Source organism: Larus michahellis, chromosome 1, assembly GCF_964199755.1.
Source record: "Larus michahellis chromosome 1, bLarMic1.1, whole genome shotgun sequence".
In the NCBI taxonomy this organism is placed as follows: domain Eukaryota; kingdom Metazoa; phylum Chordata; class Aves; order Charadriiformes; family Laridae; genus Larus; species Larus michahellis.
In genome coordinates this window covers 198495389-198516627 of record NC_133896.1, presented here as the reverse complement: position 1 = coordinate 198516627, position 21239 = coordinate 198495389, and the positions used below count along the sequence as shown (strand labels likewise).

At 39.5% G+C, this 21239-nt stretch overlaps 1 protein-coding gene across 3 annotated transcripts; it reads left to right on the top strand.

Moving 5' to 3' along the window:
• Positions 1-3484: 3484 nt before the first annotated feature.
• On the top strand, positions 3485-21239 carry USPL1 (ubiquitin specific peptidase like 1). 3 transcript variants are annotated; one of them, XM_074568139.1, is made up of 10 exons: positions 3485-3499; positions 3701-3769; positions 9075-9241; positions 9799-9927; positions 11044-11695; positions 13851-13937; positions 14359-14488; positions 15757-15882; positions 16559-16719; positions 17878-21239. In XM_074568139.1, exons 3-10 carry the CDS (start codon positions 9143-9145, stop codon positions 19740-19742), a joined length of 3249 nt encoding a protein of 1082 aa, XP_074424240.1. In that variant the 5' UTR covers positions 3485-3499; positions 3701-3769; positions 9075-9142; the 3' UTR covers positions 19743-21239. The 3 variants fall into 3 exon arrangements, with proteins under 3 accessions (XP_074424240.1, XP_074424250.1, XP_074424251.1); XM_074568149.1 differs by lacking the exon at positions 3485-3499 and having other exon boundaries at positions 9075-9170; XM_074568150.1 differs by lacking the exons at positions 3485-3499; positions 9075-9241 and having other exon boundaries at positions 3729-3769.

Below are 21239 nucleotides of genomic sequence, written 5' to 3'. Positions count from 1 at the left end.
AAAAGAAGGAAAGCCAAGCAAACATAAAACCTGAGAAACAAAGCCTTCAGAGAAAGTTTTCAGTTGGTACCTCCCACTCCATATTCAGTTTCTCAGGGACCATCATGCAGCAGCAATCTGGTTAGAAGTAAGCAGCCAACGGGTGTGTAATTTGCATGTGAAAATATTTTTAGAAGACACACATGAATAGCATATGTTCTCAGCCTGAGTACAATCTTCTCAATATATGCCCTGAATATTATTTCCCCAACATTCATAACTATTTTACAGATAATGATTCCTGGTACAGATATGTTACTCTTTGAAAACAACATACATATCAAGCCCTAAGCAACACTCATTTTAGAGTTCACCTTGGGGACTGGAGGAGAGCCTCCATATGATTAATTTTTCTCCTCCATATCTGAACATACTAACAGAAAAAGAAAAGAGGTGTTTTTTTCCTATTACACTACATGCTTAATGTACATGCCAAGAGGCTTCAGTCATGGAAAGTGCTCATTCCAGATATGCCTTTTAGAAATATTATAATAAATCAAAATTAATTAACAAATACTTAAACTGTTTTAAAGTCTTTACTGCCGATGTAATTACAAAGTTGGCAAATTATGCTTGAAAACAGAGAGCAACAAGAGGATACCCTGATTGAGAAGATAAAATCAGATATGTATGTTCACTCGCCTAAACCAAAGCGGCTTCAAAAATTGTATGAGAAAACCTTTCTGCTCTTCCAATGTTAACAAAAACAGTTTAAAAAGGTAAAGACCAAAGTAAATAAAACCAGAAATAAGCCATGTGCTAATACATTGTTAGTTAAATCTAAACCAAATCTAGTCAAACTGACAAAACACGCTGGAGAAAATGTTTTGAGCAAACAGCAGTCTAACTAGATGCCAAAGTCATTACCAGTCCACATCTGGAACACCAGTTCCTGGTGACTCTGGAGTTTGCATCATGTAGTAATTATTACTTGAGGACTGTTTCATTCAGGCCAAATGAAGTTCTATTGTACTGTGAGATGAAAAAAACTCAGTTTCTTGTCTTTGCCAACATGCAAACTCTCTTCCTCCAGCACGTGGAAAAACTCAGGTCCGGATTCTTTCTTTAGCCCAAGCTTTCCTTTATTCAACTTTAATGGCAGGAAGGTAAAAAGGAAGGATGCCAGTAAATTATACTGTAGTACTTAGCAGTATATAGCAAATACCTGAAATCATAGAATGGTTTGGGTTGGAAGGGACCTTTAAATGTCATCTAGTCCAACACCCCTGCAATGAGTAGGGACATCTTCAACTAGATCAGGTTGCTCAGAGCCCCATCCAACCTGACCTTGAATGTTTACAGGGATGGGGCATCTACCACCTCTCTGGGCAACCTGTTCCAGTGTTTTGCCACCCTCATAGTAAGAAAAAAATTTCTTCCTTATACCTAGTTGAATCTATCCTCTTTTAGTTCAAAACCATTACCCCTTGTCCTATCACTACAAGCCCTATCAAGAAGTCTGTCCTCAAATAGATGTTAACTTACCAAAAAAAGCTGGGAGGCGCAAGGCGGGGAGACAAGCAGGAAAAAATATCTATTTAATCATTCTAGAACACAAACACGCACACACAAGCAAACAGCTTTTACCACATCATCTGTTAGGCAGTATACACTTGAAACAAAGGCTTGTGCTTGGTGGAAGCCCAAAACAAAACAATGGACCCTAGTCGCCCCTAGGAAAAGTAAAAACATAAGCTACAATGAAAACAAGCTAAAAATTTATTACTGAAATTAATAAACAGAGCATATATTAATTTTCATGCATCCAAACACTGTATTTAAACCATAAATAAGTATTACTAGGGCTAAAAACACAATACTCAGAGTCCTAAAATGCCACAAGGAAAATCATTGCATACATACAACTACAAATGAAAATATTTAACAACATTCAGTGGATTGCATTATTCTACCAGTTTTAACAATCCAATAGAGCAACTGAAACAGAGATGAAATACACACACTGCATTTGATGTGTATGTAGAAACACCAGTCTCAGTGACTGCAGAGCCAGTCAGTTCCTTCTCAACTTACCCAAAAGCGCTTTACATTCCTGATGAAAGTACACAGAAAAAATACATTCTCCACAATGAAAGCACTAATGAATCAAAACCCAAGATCAATCTAAAAGAAGTACTCGTCACAAAATTATTACCAAGTTTCATCCCAATCTTTCTCCAGTCAGGCAAACAACTTCCACCTATAGAGCAAAATACCCTCAAACATTAATTCAAACTTCGAAATATTGCTGTACAAATTAAAGGAATAACTACAGCAAGAAGCTAGATTACAGACGTTACAATGGAGCCATCATACTAAGAGATTATTTCATGATGTAAATCATACAATGCTAAATGCTTTTTAAAAGTGCGATCAAGAGGACGGTGTCAGCAGCGCAGAGGCAGGCAATAAGAGAGAAGGCATTTTCTGTGCTATCACTAGAACCATTTCCTGACTCATTCCATCCTCCAGCCCCAGGGACCAGGCTGGCTTGGTCCATGCTGACAGCCTTCTTGACGTAACTGAAGCAGAGCCCTGACCTAAATGCTGTTTCTGGTGAGCTCCTTGCAGCTCACACTGAAGGAAAAATGGGCCAATATGGATTCAATAGCTAGTATCAAATACTCGAGATATTTCAGCCTGAGACTGCAAGTGCAGAAATGCTCATTGAGACTGAGAGCCCCCCGTCACCTCAACCTCTTGAGACTGAAATCTTCAAAAATGACTGCAAGACAAACTCTAGGCTGCTTAAGAGATCTGCAAAGGAGAGCCTGCACATCACCGCAGCACTTCGGCAGAAGCAGAACTGACAGAACCAGCGTCTCGGTGCTAGGACAGAAAGATAGGACCCGAGGTACCGAACCTCGGAGGAGTTTAAACCACACCCTAGGCGTGATTTTAAGCAGGTATTCAATGAATTGCAGATTAATCCTCAACTCCCTGCCCCGAGCAAGGCGCAGAGGCATCGCCAGAAACTGTGGGGCGGCAGCGCCGTTCCTCCCATTACCGGGTGGGCACTGCGGGGCACGGGGCTGCCGTCTCCCCTCAGTGAGCTGCAACGGGCCCGGCTGCTGCCCTTCGCTCCTCCGGCGGGTTGGGGGGGAGCAGGTGCGGGCCCCCTCCCTGCTCAGGCGTCCGGGAAGGCGGCGGAGGAGAGCGACCGCTCGCCGGGCCGTCCCCCACGGAAGGCGGGCGGGCCGCAGCCCTCATCGTCCCCTCCCACCGCTCCGCACGAGGGAGCGCGGAGGAAGGGCCAGGGGTGGGGGGAGGGAAAATACCTCAGGCGCTGCTCGCACCTCCGCCGCGCAGCCCCGCTCCCGCCCGCCGCCGCTGCCTGCCGGGAGCGGGGCGGGGCGGACTGGCATGGCGGCGGGGACGCGCCGGAAACTGCGCAGCACCAGCAGCCGCCCGGCGGGCGGCGGCGGCGGCCGCCAGGCCTGAGGCCGCCGGCCACTCTGAGGTAACGACCGGCGGGTAACGGCCAGTGAGTAGCTGCCGGACTGTAACGGCCGCGGGGCGGAGGGGGAGGCACGCGCCTGCGCCCGCCGTGCGCACGTGCGGCGGGGGCGGGCCGCGCGGGAAGGCCGCTGAGGGGAGGCGGGAGGTGGGCGGTGGGCGAGCGGGCGGGCGAGCTGGGTCTACGGATTCCTGTGCTTCGCAGGGCGCCGGGGAGCGCGGCGGCAAGGGCCGGGAGCGGCGGCGTGGGGAGCCGGGGCTCGGCGGCCGGCAGGTGAGAGCGGGGCTGGGGCCGCGCCGCCGGGCCCGTCAGGCCGGGTGGCTGCCGGAGAGAGGGGCGGCTGCGCCGAGCCCCTGGGCAGGCCGGGGGGGTGCCCGTGCGTGGGCTGCGGTGGGAGGGCTGCCTGAGGCGTTCCTACATGCCGACTGAGTATTTCATGTCAGTAGCTGTGTGGTTAGGGCGCGCTTTCCCTCTGCTCACTAAAACTGGCTGAAAGAAGCGTTTCATGAACCACAGAATGGTTTAGTTTGGAAAGGGCCTTAAAGATCATCTAGTCCCAACTCCCCTGCCATGGGCAGGAACACCTCCCACTAGACCAGGTTGCTCAAAGCCCCATCCAGCCTGGCCTAAGGATAGACTCGGTGAGGTACTAGTGCATCTGTGTAGACAGATAAATCCCCCTTGCACAGTTTTCTTATGTTCTAACAATTAGCTCTATAAACACTTTTTTCTTCTACAGTCTTTCCATAGCATACGGATCACTCTGGATGTGGATTAAAAACCAAGGAGGCTGTTTAACCATACGTTTATCTGGAACAGTTGAGCACCTTTTGGAGTTGAAGGAAGGGCAGCCGCTAGCACAGCCCTGGCAGCTGGCTAGCTGGCATCCCAAACCTGTGCCCCTCGCTTCCACTGCCTGGCGTCAGAGGCTGAGGTTCTGCCTACGCAAAGTCCCTTCCTGAAATCTTGCATCTCTTAGCTGCAGCTATAGTAAACAGCACTAGTTTAGGCTACGTTTTTTTCCCCACATTAACTCGTGTTTTTTTCAGAAGGACTGAATGATTTCTCAACAAGTCCCTGTCCCTTCTCATACACCCGTAAAAGCATTTAATATGAAAAGGCTTTAAGAGAAGTCTGACAGCGGAGTTATAACACTGCACACAGGTTTATTTTACAACTTCATCAGTTTTATCTTTATTTGCCTTATTCTGTGTTAGGCTTCTTGCAGGGAAGAAGTTTGCAGAAAGGGAGATTTGCAATTCTGCCTAGCACTTACAGGCTGCAGTGTAGAGAGAGTTACTTTGTGACAGCAACGATGTCTTAGTACTGTTGCACTTAGTGGAATATATTTTGTGGCCAAAATTGTAATTTTTGTGGAGGCAGCTGGGATTTGAATATTTATACTTATAACTTCAGATAAAGAAAAAACTTGAAACTCTGATTTCTTCTTGCATAAAGAATAGATAGGTAACAAATAACACAATGGAAGTTTTTCTCACTTTTTTGTTTTTCTTCTCAGACTTTTGTTTCTTTTTTAATCTTTTCAATATCCCCTTGATGAAGGAAAGAAGACTTGTAAGACTATTTACAAGCAGGTCATTTTGAAGTGTCCCTTTAGCCTTTAAACAAAGAGTAGATGGTCTGTTCACTGTAATGTAATGTGTTCTGTCACCTGCATACTGCAGTTTGTAACCGATTTTTATTTATAAGATATTCTTTCACGAAGTACAGCTCACTATTATCAAAAGGTCCAGGTTCCTTTTACCATAGAATCATAGAATGGGTTGGGCTGGAAGGGACCTTTAAAGATCATCTAGTCCACCCTCCCCCTGCAATGAGCAGGGACATCTTCCACTAGATCATGTTGCTCAAAGCGCTGTCCAACCTGACCTAGAACACCTCCAGGGATGGGGCATCCGCAGCTTCTCTGGGCAACCTGTCCCAGTGTCTCACCATCCTCATTGTAAAGAATTTCTTCCTTATATCCAATCTAAATCTATCCTCTTTAAATTTAAAACCATTGCCCCTTACCCTGTTACTACAGGCTCTGCTAAAAAGTTTGTCCCAATCTTTCCTGTAGGCCCCCTTTAAGTACCAAAAGGCTGCAATAAGGTCTCCCCAAAGCCTTTTCTTTTCCAAGCTTAACAACAGCTACTCTCTCAGCCTTTCTTCAGAGGAGAGGTGTTCCAGCTCTCTGATCGTTTTTGTAGCCCTCCTCTGGATCCACTCCAACAGGTCCATGTCATTTCTGTGTGGAGGGCTCCAAAGCTGAACACAGTTCTCCAGGTGGGGTCTTACCAGTGCGGAGTAGAGGGACAGAATGACTTCCCTTGACTTGCTGGCTACGCTTCCTTTGATGCAGCCCAGGATGTGGTTGGCCTTCTGGGCTGTAAGTCCACTTTGTCAGCTCATATCCAGCTTTTCATCCACCAGTAGCCCCCAAGTCATTCTCGTCACAGCTGCTCACAATCCCTTCATCCCCCAGCCTGTTGCTGGGGTTGCCCTGACCCATGTGCAGGACCTTGCACTTGGCCTTGTTGAACCTCATGAGGTTCACATGGGCCTACCGCTGTAGACTGTCAAGATCATGCTGGATGGCATCCCTTCCCTCTAGCGTTTCAATTGCACCACTTGGTTTGGTGTCATCTGCAAACTTGCTGAGGGCGCACTTGATCCTACTGTCCATGTTGTTAGTAAAGATAGTAAACATTACTGGTCGCAATACAGACCCCTGAGGGACACCACTCATTACTGGTGCCTACTTGGGACATTGAGCTGTTAACTGCAACTCTTTGGATGTGGCCACCCAGCAATTCCTTAGCCATCTAACAGCCCATCCATCAAACCCATATCTCTCCAATCCTTCACCTTTTCCTTGTCTTCTGTCTTTGCCCTTTCAGCTCTGTAGCTCATGAGACCTTTTCACAGGCCAATTTAACTGACTAGAATAGCAGAAAAACTTGTGCTTTACCGAGTTTTCTGCTGGTTTGTGAGCTCAGTTAGCTTTTGGAAAGTCTGACGAGGATGTGAACTGTTGAAAGGTGGGGCGAGAGAAAGAAAAGAGAAGAGAGACCTCCCTGTTTTGCAGCAAGGAGCCATTAGATCAACTCATCTACTCAAGGAAGCATAACCATAGCCTTAATAATTACACCGGGTCCATAACATATTTTGCATTACATTTTTCAAGTATCCAGGATAAAAGAAGGAAAGTAGCATGAATGGTTTATAGCATGACCCAGTAAGCTTGAAAGCACATTCCTATGTACTTTCCCATCTGTAATGCAGATATTGCACATTGCTACAATGGCTTGTTTCAGTACTTGGTACAGCAGTCTTTTGCTGGCTGTTTTTCTTGGCAATTGTTGATCTGATGCCCAATTTTTGTACGTTGTGCAAAGATCACTAATAACTTGCTGTAATCTTACGAATACTGAGAAGTACAGGCAGGCTAGTTGGTACTACTCTGCATATCTAGTACTGGCAGACACGTTTTATTTGCTTGGTGTGTTAATGTCTTTGAAATAAAAGGAAAATTAATACATTTTTTAAATGTTTATTATATTCGTAAGTGCAATAAAAGTCTTGGACTCCAGTACTATAGTACTATTGCTGGGTGATTATAGTTGGGGGAGGTATTGTACATCTCAGAACAGTATCTAAGCTTTAAAAAGAAGAGCAGAAGTAATAGGGAACATCACTGAAAAAATACTTGCTTTCCTTTTGAGAGGGGTGACAGGGAAAACAGGGACTTGAAAATAAATAAATATGTTTTATAAAACCAGGGCATGCTTACAAAGGAATAACTTGCAGGTTGATAGTGTTACTAACCTTTTTGAGTGTGTGTTGTATTTATGTGGTGAGAAATTGCCTAGAGTTCCAGTCATGTGATCTATGTGTTTTATTTACTTTGGAGAGCTGAGACTGCTTCAGGCCAAGGAATTGACTAAAAGTTCCCTGAACAAGTTAAAGACATTTTCTTACTTGCTACAGCACGGAGAGTAAAGTTGTTAAGTGTTTTAGTGTGGCTGGTATCTGCATAACTTGTAATTGTATAAAAGAACTCAAGTTCCTGGCTAGACTAAATATATGATAATAGAGTTGAGTCACAGTGTGATAGTGCTATTGCCACTGTGTGAAAAACTGGAGAGCTTGCCTGCATGTGGGTTGATATTTTTGTTCTTACCTTCCATTACAACCATTAGTTTTATAAGCTAGGGTATACTGTCTTTACATGCTGCAGCCCAGTAATTCCGAAAAGTGCTGCTGAACACATTGAAAGTGTCAGTAGGATACACCATCATCTCATTTTGACCCTCTCTTAAGTTGCCACTGGGGACTGATTTGAAATGAGTTGTTACATTTTCCTACTGTGCTTTTTTAATTCATTCTCTGTTGGTTTTTAGCATTCTGTCCAGTTCTGTATGGTCTCTCCTTATCCAGTATTATAAATGCTTTTGGGTTGAACTGGTATTTACAATGGTCTCCAAGAATGCCTTGGGAAATTTCTATTTTCCAAAAGGAACTATCGTATGAGTTAGTGCTGTAGCATAAGAAAGGGTTGAAAGGATATCATGGTCAGTGGAAGTAATGAAAAGGGAACAGTCATGTCTGAAGGAGGGATACTGCATTGATGACTTTGCAATTCAACTTACCTAATTTTCCCTGTATCTTTAAGAGATATGTATTTATTCTGGTTAGTTCCATTTGAAGTCAGCAGGAGCAGAATTGGGTCCCTGTAGTTCTAAACCTCTGTGTTTTTTCTGGCCGATTCAAGGTGTAATAGCCTCAGTGCCAGTGAAGGAATGGACTGAAGGAGCTGCCATCTGATGTGTACCTGGTTCATACTGAAGTTGTCCTCCATAAATGTGTCTGTGTGTGATATGTGAGAAAGGGAATATTTGGCCCTGAATTTGAGAAATCTTTTAAATAGACTATTCAACGCCACTTTTAAAATACACAATACAATTATGTAGCAATGATACTGTGAAAGAGCTTTAGTTTGCTATGAAGTCTGTAACGTTGCTAAAGTAACATCAGAAGTTTCCAAAAAGTGGCAGTAACGGTAGGATGCCCTTCTGTAGTTAACGTTTGCAGTGAAAACTTGTAATAGTTTATTACACACTAAATTCACTGTTTTGAAAGATGCAACAGTGTGAGTTTTTTTGGTTCGTTGGTTTTTTTAATGTTCCTCAGCAGCAATCTATAACTGTATGGGATCTTATTGTAGCCGTTTTTAAAGAAGTTCATTCTTTCTGAGTGTTAGATGCAGTAAGTTGAGATGCCCAGACAAGACATCTACATTTCTGTATAGTGCACTTGGAAAATATGTAAGACCTTGTAGAGTGCAAAGAATAGATAAGCTTGCAAATTCAGGGCCTAAAGCTGTTAAATCTATTATGTGCCTTAATTTAAAGTTTTGAGTTCATAATCTGCACTAGAACATAAGTATTTTCATTCAAGAAAATACTCTTCTGAATTCATTCTCACAGAAAATACAGGCTGCATTATTGTTGGTGTATTTTCCCCAAAATTTAATCTAATTTTTCTTTAATTGTTTTATTCACTTCTTATTTTTCAGGAGTCTTTGAAAAATCCTTAGTGGTCATGACATTGTTACAAGTGACATAAATTAGCCAGTGGCTCAGAATGATGGATACCCAGAAGACTACAAATGGTTTGCAAGTGATTGGAGAAGGGACTGGTATAGGGAAATCGACACTCCACATGGTGGGGTATTTGGGAAAAGTCAGTTGAAACTTGTTTTACATGTGTGCAAAGTTCATATTTTTCTCTGCTTTGAGAGATTTTTTAATTGGTCTTAATTTTACCAAAAAAAAATTCTCAAAATTATTTTCCACGGAAATCTATAACAATGGCGAAAGATTATTCTAAGTAAATATGTGCCTATGATTTTTTTACTGGCACTATTTTTACAACTGTTTGCATTCCTATGAAAATTGATTTGTATTTCAAAGATCTGAGCTTGTGTTTCCTGGCAATAAGCGTCCTGTGGTTTAGTTCAAGTAGAATGAAATGTTGCATAATTGTGTTGTTAAAGATATCTTATTAAATATTTGAATATTTAAAAACTTATTTAGAACACTCTACCATATGAATATATATCTTATAAATATTAAAAAAACCCAATCTAGTTTACTTTTCTATATTGTATTAGGTATTACATTTAGAAGTTGCACGTTGATTTTCTATCTTGGTATATATATATGTCTTACTTTGGGATAACATATGAAATAGATAAGTTTATTCTGCTTTTTCTTTCTTTTTTTTTTTTTTTTTTTTAGAACTGTAATCCTGTGGAAACAACTGCACATGAGCATTGTCCAGTCTGCAAAGAGAAGGGCCAGATCCAAGTTTTACGGACTTACCGCATTAATTTTCAAGAGTCTATTTTTCTTTGTGAAAATCCTCAGGTATTAGCTAATTAACAGTTTTGTTTAGTAGTGCAGAGGCCTTCACCTTCAGCAGTTACACCTCTTTAAGTTCAAGGTTTTGGTGGTGATAAGCAGACTGTTGAAATAGGACCACTTTGAGTCCATGTGCTGGATGATGTTTGCCTGTATATAGACAAAACCATAACTAACCTGTGTACATGCAGTGTTTAGGCACAGCTAGCTACCCTAAAGATTTACAAGGAGTAGATTAAAATGAATGGAGGGTTTCGCTTATGTACAAGGGAACACAAGTGGTACTAAATAAGTCTTTGTATGAATCAGAATACATGGTGAAAATTTGATGATCCATGTAACTAATACACAACTCTTGCTGATGTGAGTCTCCCATTTTCCCTTCCTTAAGTCTAGGTAACGCAGATAGGTTCGTAATTATAATTACAATGTTTAGGAGTTCCCCCCACCCCTTATAAGTTTAGCCTTAGTGTATTTCTGCGCCGCTTAATATTCGAGTTGTGATTTTGCTGCCTCTTCCTTCTCCACTGCTCCGTGTATGTGGAGAGGGTATAGCAATCCCATATGGACTGGTGCCCTTAAATTAGTAGACAGAGACTAGACTAGAAATGGGTCTCTGAGTTTGTTTTCCTATCCCTCTGCACTTTTAAATAATCATAGTATCGGTCTTGAGATTGGTAATAATGGATTTGACTGTATTCTCGTTGCAGAATAGCTATATATGTAAGTCTCTACCAACACCTGGTTTAATGCAGCTGGCTAGTCTGAAAGATACCCTGCTAGTTTTGGCACTAGTAGTCTCTCAGGCATGGGATGATAATGCCAAATCTGTACCCTAAAGGAATGAATTTAGCAGAATAAGACAAAATTAGGTTGTTTTCAGGGGCTGGAAGCATTTACTGGAAAAGTAGTGTTGATTATCACTGCCGATGTATCTACTTCACAATTTCTTATACGACAGTGGCTGGATAAAACACCCTTCCTTGCATACATATGTTGAATTTACGTATTGATTTCATTAAAATATCACTTTACAGAAATCCTACATTCTGTTTTAAGAGTATGGTTTGTACTTATTTTAGCTCTGTAGATTTCACTATAACTTTTTTTTCTTTCCTTTAGTGTATCTACCCACTTGGTTATAAACCATTAAACAGCATAATTACTTCTGCTGATTCAGAAAATCATCAAGTTCCATCTACTCATAAGAAAAGGAAATTGTGTGATATCAGTGATATTTTTTCTGTTGAATCACATTCAAAAAAAGCAAGGACCGATAATGTGGTAAATGTTGAGCACGCTGTTAATACAGACCCAGTTGTCAAGTGCTATCAGAATAGTTTATGTATTCCCAAGTCAAGCCTACATGATGTGTTGCAAAAGGACCATCAAAAACCTACTAACAATGTGGAGACCTGTGTACAGAAGGCAGATTTTGAAAAAAACACCAACAACTACCACAAAAGTCCGTCTAAGACTCCTAGTCCCAGAACACAACTCTTGCCAAATTCTGAACTTTGTTCAACAACATCTGAAATTTTGCTCAAAAAGGATAAAGGTTCCACTAGTAACACAGAGTTCTGTCTTCAGTGGAGAAACATGCATAATCTTTGTTGGCTAGATTGTATTTTGTCAGCACTGGTACACTTAGAAATATTAAAATTTGCTCTGGCAGCAGAATATAATGATGGAAAATGTTTACTTCAGAAACTTTTAACAAAATATAATCAAGCAACTGTGCTTCTGAATACCTGTAAAAGGAGTAAAGTAAAAGGTGAGTACCATTTAGCTGCTGTTTCTTCATATTCAGAGTGATCTGATCTGATACAAATATGTGGAAATTAGTATAGTGCACTTAGATATGTGTCTGTTCTATTTCAAGATCACAAAAGAATGAGTTACAACTCATTACCATGAATTTGCAGAGTAGTGTGCTTTATCTGTCAGAATCCCGGTAACCTCTGAAATTGTTTTTCTTGTGGCAAATGTGCACGCTTTGAAATCGTCAAACACTAAGCATCTCTTGATTTTTATTTTTTTTGTCATATCCCATATAGAGAATATGTAAATTGTTTATGTAATTGAGCTTGACTGTTTCCTTCCCTTCTGTCTGTTCCCTTCTTCCTGACTGTTTCCTTCCCCCATCCTATTAAGATTCTGTTCTAATCTTAATCTTCAGAATAATTTCTGTTGTGGATTATATCCTTGTATAAATGGGCAGTTGCCTTATTACACCAAAAATAGTAAAGTTGGGAACATGTGTTCTCTTCTGGCTCCAGCTGCGCTCATTGAAGGAACGCTCCCCCTGAGGTCTGCAAGCTGTGCTGTGGATGATAGTACTTCCTAGCCTGTTTCAGTGAAAATTAATCAAACACATTAACCTGGTTCATACTAACTGGAAAGGGCTAGTGAGTAACTTGCAGGTTGCAGGACCGTAACTCCAAGCACAGGGGCAGTGGTGGGCAGCTATGGGCAACCTTCCAGGCAGCACAGCTGGAGTCAGAGGAGGATGTGGCACTGTAATGTGTCACTTTGATAATTTTCTGTATTGTGGTTTCAGTTTAAGACTCTTAAACTAGGATATGTTTTTCTTAGTCCTCTTGAACTGACCCATTCGTGTCATAAGTCTGAACTTCTAAGAGATCATCTGTTAGGGAATTAATACAGATCTCTGGTTAGCCAGTACCTTTCATGTTTTTTTTTTCAATAGATGTTCCAGGAAAAGTGTCTGTTTGAATATAGAGACTATAGTCCCAGAACAGCATTAGATAACTTGAAGAATATCGTATCTTTCCTGGGAACAATAATGGTATATCAAAAATGGTTTAATTCAGTTTGTAGCAGAGAAAACATACTATTTTACAGAGGGGAAAAAAAATAATCCAAAAATATTCTGAAGCAGTTCATATATTCTGCCTGGCAGAAAGTCAGGCTGCTTGATTTTAGGTTCTTGGGTAATATTTGGAAGCCCTCTACCATACAGAACCCGTCTGAGATAGGTTTTTTCCCCTCTGTTGTGCAGTGTTTGCAAAGGAGCTCTGGTGTGCAAGAGCCCTTAAATGGGGATGTTAAGTGTTGGAATATAATGTCATTTGAGATACCAAACCTTTTCATTTCCAGGAATTGCTGCAAAACAAGTTAGTTTATTTGTGCAACAGTGGAGAAGGGATTGGGTGAAGAGTGTTGATGTAGAAAATAGGTGTAGTATTTATTGTGCCCATCTGTGTAATTTTTCAGTGTCTCTTACATACGGTTGTTTAAAACAATCAAAAGCAATAGAGCTGCAAGAAACTTTTAATTTGTGCAGGTTACGATCATAATTGTGTAGTACAAGTTATGTTATTTCTTGGGCTTTCAGAATGGGTTTGTTTATGAAAAATGTAACTTCTAAATTTAAAATACATAGATATATAATGTACACTATTTTAAAAATAATTACTGTTTTAAAGGCTAACTTAACGTATTATTATTTAATCTGGAACAACACAATTTAATTTTTTATTGTGAATTGTATGACATCATTACAAAGCATGTAAGCAAATTTTTTGCACTTTTGATATTAGTGTTTAGGTTTTAAAATCTACTCTTAATCTCTGAATCTCCAGTGTTTGCAATGTCTGGTTACTTTATCCTTAAATGTCATTACCATCTAGCTATTGATAAAGACTCTTAGCCATACTTTAAGTCAGGTCAAGTAATTACTGGTTAGCAGACTGCAGTAAAATGTGTATAACTTCTGTAAATTCTTCTGTAATTTTCAAATCAATTAACACCAAGCATGGGCTATTTTACCAACAGTTTTAGGCAAATAGGTCAATATGAAAGACATCAGTTTGGAGAGAGTGAGTGCATGTTAGGGGTACATGGGTGTGTGAAAGGGTGGGAGTGTTACACATAAATACATGAAAGCATATGTATTTTTTCTTTAGATGTTCTTCCAAAAGCAGAAGCACATCTCAATGAAATCAGAAACAGAATTTTTACCCAGCTTCAGCCTCGGCTTAAGTGTGAATTGGGTAAGTAATTACTGCAGCATCTCAGCATTTACTTTCAGGAAACTCTATATGTAAAGCCATGTAGTATGTCAGTATGTAAAAATATGTATGTACGTATGCATCCAAGACAGCTTGCAAGTCCTTTTTTTTATTTTATTGGTGACAAATATATACTTTACAGTGTGATCAGCTGCTTTGTCCCTTAACTGTTTTTGACTTTTTAGAGAGTGTATTTTTGTCTTTGTAACTCTGCTGTGGTCATGGAATTGTCATTGATAACAACCTAATAACATGAATCAATCCCTTTGCTGTGAGGATTAGAAATACAGCCTTGAAGGGATAACTGGAATTAAAATCAGCAATAAGCTTTTATTCTTCATTTTCGAAGTACTGAAAGCGGATTTCAAATATTCAGTGACATTTCTCTGCCCCATCTTTGAAGGTAAGAAGGAGAGTCCAGTGTTTGCACTCCCTCTACTCTTACAACTTGATCAACAAGCTGAGAAACTATTCTTGCATTCGTTTTCATGGAAGTTTGAATGTGTATGTTGTGGCTACAAATACCAGGACCGGTGAGATTTATTTTTTTTTTTAAGTAGCTTCTATATAACTGTTCTACCATGCCTTTTTAAATCTGCATGTAATAGTTGATTTTGTTCAGATCTCTAGGTTTTGTACAACTTAGGCTTGTTGGTGAAGTTTTACATGATCCACTTTTTTAGGCTAGCATTTGCAAATAGTTTACTGCTATGTTATGTTTTAGGAAACCATGTCGTCTCTTAATTAAGAAAGAAATAATAGGTAACTATGTGAGTCCCTGGCCATGCTGACTCGTATTTTATTGAGTGCATACAAATCATTGTGGTTCTAAAGAACATATGCCTAGTACACTTTTGCTGTTGAAGAATATCTCTAGCATTCATTTGGATTACAAAGAATCAGATATTCTCTCACATAATTTATCTATTTTATAATAGTATTCCAGGGAAGTAATTTCTTGAGAATTGATTTAGTTCTTGCAGCTGCAGGTACAAGCTAGTCATTTAGGTTCCTTTTAAAGTCAGCAGAAAAAGAGAGACACCTTCAGAAGACAGCTCACTTTACTTGAAAAATGCCTGTTTCTCTCCACTATCTTAGGTTTATACAGTAAAATTCTAAATCCACAAGTGAGATGAGATTAATGCTGTCCGTTACACTGCCAGCTAATGTGTAGTCCTGGTTAATAGGATGTGTTCAAGAGCATTTGTTACATACTGTGTTGGTTTTTTTTTAAAGTTGAAAAATCTAGGTTAGGTTGAATATAAAGCAAGTCCTTTCTGTGGCTGATGAATGAATAAACTACGTTATTTCACTTTAATATCCCGTACATTGTATTTTCATACAATATAACCTCTGCGTAATCTCAGCTCTGAATGTACTGTTTTTTGAAAACAAGATCTTGTATAATGTGGATTCTGAGGTAATTTGTTACCGCTTCCGTCTCTCCTTGAGATTCTGTATTAGCTAGTAAATTATGCGAATCCTGGTACAAGCTCTCTCTTACGTTGGAAAGGAAACCGAGATAACGCGCTAAGGGAGAAGGAGCAAATAATGTGAAACTGAAGGCCACAGAGCTGCTGAGAACAAATGGTGACTGATACTGTTTGGCAGAACTGAATTCAGTGCTGACTTGGATGTGATGCAGTCACAGTGGAATTCATACAAATAGCATGAATATAAATAGAATTTGGCTTTGTCTGAACATTTTTATAACTTTTTTCTCCTAGTAAAGTGTATATAGTCATTGTTTTCTGATCAGCAACTCCACTTACTCCTTTTTTGTGTGTGTATGTGTGTCCAGATTTAGGAAAACACTAACAACATTCATGAATATAATCCCTGATTGGCATCCACTTAACGCTATTCATGTTGGACCATGTAATAACTGTAGCGACAGATCTCAAAGACGACAGATGATTTTGGAAAAGTAAGTTTGAATATGGGAACTTGAAAATAAAATACATAAAATTCTGAGACTTCAATTATTGAACGTATCACTTTCAAAACCAAACTATTATCCTGAGTTTACAAAGATTCTAAGCTTTAAACTCTGATAAATACTCACTTTTAAAGATTGTACATCATTCTCAAATGCTGTGAGATGGCAAATAGTGTTTAATAAGCATGAAACATAGAGCAGTGTTTAGCATGCTGACCAGCACATGTGTTTGAGCCAGGTCATAAATACTTACTACCAAGTAGTAAATATAGACAACTGATACCCAGTGTGAGCCTTTCCACAGCCCCTGCAGTTGGTGGATAAAACTGTTGCCTGATCATGTGTTTACTAGTTTGACTTGAGAACTGTGTCCCTTCCTACTGTGGTTATGGCACAGTTGTCTCCTGTTGGGTTTTTTTTTCACTTTTTCCCCACTCCCAAAATCCCTTATGTGGTCTTTGTTTTTTCCCTTAATCTATAAAGAAATGGAATATCCAGTTGGGATATTCTTATCCCTTGACTACTGTGCAATCTGAAGAGTCCTGTGTTGAAGTAGAATAGTAAGGGCAGGGCTACATATTCTTTCATATGCCTTGCTTTTTTGTTAGGAACTTTTCCCACTATTCTCTTGTAATAAAATGGTACTTCATTGTCTCTTTATTAGAGTATCCTCAATATTAATGTTACATTTCGTAGAAGGCTTGCCACATAACAACCTGAACCACTATTCATTTCGGTTTGAAGAAGATACCTACCAAATAACGTCTATTGTTCAATATCAAATAGATAAGAAGCACTTCATAACCTGGTCTTTGAATCCTGATGGTAAGAACCATAAATTCTATTATACTACTTCATGAGCGTACATCAAATACTGTTTTATGGGTTACTGCAATAGTCTCAACAGTCCATATATAATAACAAGGATTTCTGTATTCTTAAATTCATATTAAAATTTTGAGAATAATTATGGGAACTCTGTTACTCAGGGTGAAGGTTTCAGTTTAGTTCAACTGATTTGTTCAGCAGTGTTCTGTCCTATACTTTACTCGTTGGCAAAAGTTATTTGGGTAGACTTGTTTCCTTCCATAACTCTGTAAAAGTTAAAAAATACAGTCTGAGCATGACTGTGGGACAAATGGTTATTTTGAAGCCAGTTATTAATCCATTTATGGCTGGAAGCAAGGGAACCTATGGAACTACCAGCATTAATGAAGTTTCTTTTAATTTCTGAACTTTACTGCACCTGAGGCACAAATTCACGTTAGAAACATTACTGATGGTATGATGGTTGTACCATTGATGGGAACGCAATAATCAGACAAGGTGAAAAATTGATATTTTGATTCTCATGCTTCTATGGAGAGAATGGAGTGCTGTCTTATCAAGTGTTCTGACAACATGAAAAATATCTAAATCATACTGCCAGAGTTTAAGAACAAATAGGAAGAGGAAGCAGCTGGGAAGTGCCTAGTTAGGAACATCCTGCACATCATCTCTTTCTGTTTTTAAATTCTTAAAGCTGTAAAATATTTGTTCGTGATCTATGAACAATTTGCAGATGATGAGGCAGATTATTAAAATGAGCAGTTTCTCTTAAACCCCCATGCTTCCCACCCAAGCAATGTAAAGGTCTACGGAGAAACTTAAGTTGAGAGGTGGTTCTTCTGTCAGACCTGTGCAGGTATTTTAAGAGAAGATGTCAGCATCATTAGTTCTAACAAACAAAAAAACCCCTTAGCTTTGTTTTTTGGTTGACCTACTCTGACCTGTAATAATATTGCTGCAAATTCTGCTTGTGTGTGATCTTTTTACAGTGGAAATCTCCCAGTTTTCTCTGATGTAATAAAGAATGGAGAAGAAAACCTTTATTTTCTGCTTGTCAGGGGAATGGGTTTATAAAAATGTTTGACAAATGTCTGAGGATAGTGACTTCAATTTTAAAAGTCTCTGAGTCTCTACTGGTTGCTATTTATTTTTCAGGAACTTGGCTTGAATGTGATGATTTAAAGGGGCCATATTGCAAGAGGCATAAAAGGTTTGAAGTTCCTCCTTCAGAGATTCATATTGTTATCTGGGAAAAGAAAACATCCCATGTGCCAGAAGAACTGAATTCACAGAGTAAAAATATTGAAGGTTTTTCTCTTAATAATGAACAGTCAAATTCCACAGTGTTGCATTGTGGTTTCGATAACACTGTAGACAAAATAGCTGCAGAACATCGCAAAGAGGATTCTGTAAGAACTCCAGATAAGAAACAGCAGCAGGTAGCTGAGGGTGAAAGTATTGTTCATTATGGTTTAGAAAATCTGGCACATGATGATCTTGTGACACTGACGCTTGAAGAAATTCACGTTGACTCAGAAGGTAAATCGCTGCTGAATGGACAGATGGTGGGAAATAACCTTGTTGAAATGGGCACACCACAACAGCAGGAATCAGCCTTTTCACCTAACACTCCATATACAGGAGAGTTTGCGGGATCTAATCTAGCTGTGAACAATGAATCCATGTTATATGAAAATTCCAGCATTTGCTTACCTCTAGAAGAGTTGAATCCAGCAAATATTACTCCTCCTGTGCCCAAAACACATGACCCTGACTCGTTGCTTGCTCAAAGAACAGATGACAGAACTAATTTTCCTAACAGCAAACGTGGATCAAATTCAGAACTACAGCTAAACAAGAAGTTGTCACCAGTAGAGAATATTATACAAAAATTACCTGACTTGAAAGATGCAGGCAAAATTGTAGTTAATTCTCAGGTTGCCAATTCTCCTGCTGCCAATAATTCCTTTCAGCCTTCACACAAAGACCAAAAAAGAGGATTTGTTGGAAGCTGGGTAAAGAAATTATTAAGCAAGAATACTTCTTTTATGCCTTCAAGTGCCTCAGCTCTCAAGAATGAGAGAAGTTGCAAAACTCCCTCAATGCAAAAAATAAGTGAAGTGCGGTTGCCAGTTAAGGGAGCAAGTAACTTTGGTGGATTTCAAAGCAGAGGTACAAAGAAAACAACGGAGACCCCGGATCCAGTGGTTCCTCAGAGTAATAATACTCATCCTTTATCCACTTTCAAAGGATTTTCTCAAAGCACTCATCTTCCAACAGCAAGTCATACCGCTATTGAAGGTCCAACTTGGAATAAGTCGGGAAGTACACTGGGTACCTCAGGTAAAGCGACTCAGTTGCATTCACCTAGCTGTAACTCTGGGAAGGCAGAAGAGTCAGATAGTGACAAAACAAAAAAACTTCGCCTAAAACTGTTAAAAAAACTTAATGCTAAAAAGAAGAAGTTGGCGTCGCTGGATAGGCTAGCAGTGGAACAGATGAAACATGAAAAACCTGTGAGTGGAGATGTCAGCACCCCATCACAGATTGCATCTCACAGTGACAGTGAATTATTGCAGAGCTTTTTAAAGGAACTACAGTATCAGATCGATGTCGCAGATAATGAATCTGAGTGCACTAGCCATAATAACAGTGATGAAATACTGGCGGAATTACTGTCCCCTACTTCAACTGTTGCTTCCTTAGAGGCTCCAAAAAGTGAAGAGGAATGCATGTATATGGAAATGGTGGACAGCAGTGTTGCAACAACAGCGGCTGATGAGAAGACCAGTGTGCCACATGCAGCAATGACAAGCGACGACCACAATTATTACAGTCCTGTAAAGGACAGTAACTCGGAACTTCATGCAATAAACAAACCCAGTGTGAAAAAACTTGCTTTTGAAAGCCCTACACGGGAAGATATCCTGGAAGACTTATTCTCCATTTCAGCACCGAGCTCAATGGCAGGTGACATAGATTTACCTCATTTTGATGAAACTCTGTTTGAAACATGGTAAATATTCGGTTTCTTGGTTTCAGCTATTTGTCGGTATTATGTATATTTTGAAACAAAGCACTATTAAATTATATTTTGTAACTAGTGTAATTGCACACTGGCTGTACTTGAACAATTTACATTTGAGGTATTATTTTTCTTAAAATTTTATTGTAGCAGACAAATAAGATTTTAATGCATTTTATTTTTCTGAGAAGCAGTTATTTTAGCTGTAAGATGTGATGCTGATTTTTTAATTAAAAGCTCCTACGACTCTTAATTTTTGCTGCTTTTAATACAGAAAACTTATCCATATTCCACTGAGTTTGAGAAATAATAAACTTCAGTATTCTTGGTGATGTAATGGTGTAAGAAATACCATTTAGATAGTAGGGATTTATTTTACAGGATCACCCAACTCCTGAAGTTTTTGTCTAACATTTGGAAAAAAAAAAAAAAGTAGAATTGGGGATCTTTGTATCATTTGATACAAAGATCTTCTGCAACACTAAATTCAAAGCTGGTATTCTGTTAGGAACTCCACTCTTTTCAGAACTACTGTCCAACAAGCTCACCCCTTGGGTCCAAGGAAGGATGGATACATGGTAGAAATTTTCCTATTTAAAATTGTGGCATGTACTGAGTTTTCATCCTGGGTAACTGAAAATATAATTTGGCAGGATATTCTGAGCCAGGTTATTTTTCAAGTAAAATTAATAAGATTTGGGACAGGGTTTGCAGCACAAAGAGAGAATATCAGATGTAACTTTTAATTATTCATAGGTGTAAACTCATGAATAAAAAAAGGTTTCTAACAATTAAAATTAACTGTAAGTTAGCATCCATTACTGTTGTCACTAGGAATTCTTCATAGAGCAGTGCACGCCTGTCCGTGTGTGAGAGTGCCAAGGGCGGACAAGGTCAATAGGAAGAAAGTAATGGAAAATGTGTCAAGACAGCAGTGAGTAACCAGAGGGATTCACATCTTGGTGTTTCTGGATTTCACTAGCTTCCATTTTGCTAGATGGGAGTCTTTTTTAAATTCATAGACACAGAGCTGAGGGTATTATATGCTAAATTGGATGAGCTGTACATTTTTCTTATACTCAGAAATAACAAGGATTTTATCAGCAAGTCTTTGTTTCAGCCCTTTTCGGAGGTATTCTGCATTTTTTCATGGGTTTAGGTCCCAAGTTCAAAATGTTACGTTCTCAGTCTTATTCTTCTGATAGGTGCAGTTGAACATAATTGTTCCTACAAGGCATGGCTACATATTTGAATGGTCTTGGATAGTTTGAACCAGCTTCAAAACGTGTTTGAAAAACTGTCAGTGGCACTGAGCTCACCTTGCCAAGCTATTTCTGTTGCTATTATGTACATGTTTGTCAAACTGGCACTTCACACAATGAATGGTTTCATTCTTGAAATATAAGCCTTTGTAAAGAACTTGAGCTCCTCCTTTGTTTTAAATGTTGTAATTGGTAACGGTACAATAGAAAACAAACCAATGGATTCTGAA

Excerpts from the sequence above, each read along its gene's own strand:
- USPL1 (XM_074568139.1), top strand. The coding sequence starts at position 9,143 with ATGATGGATACCCAGAAGACTACAAATGGTTTGCAAGTGATTGGAGAA. Across the intron at positions 9,242-9,798 it reads TGGTGGGGTATTTGGGAAAA|AACTGTAATCCTGTGGAAAC; the intron begins GTCAGTTGAAAC and ends TTTTTTTTTTAG. Across the intron at positions 11,696-13,850 it reads TAAAAGGAGTAAAGTAAAAG|ATGTTCTTCCAAAAGCAGAA; the intron begins GTGAGTACCATT and ends TTTTTTCTTTAG.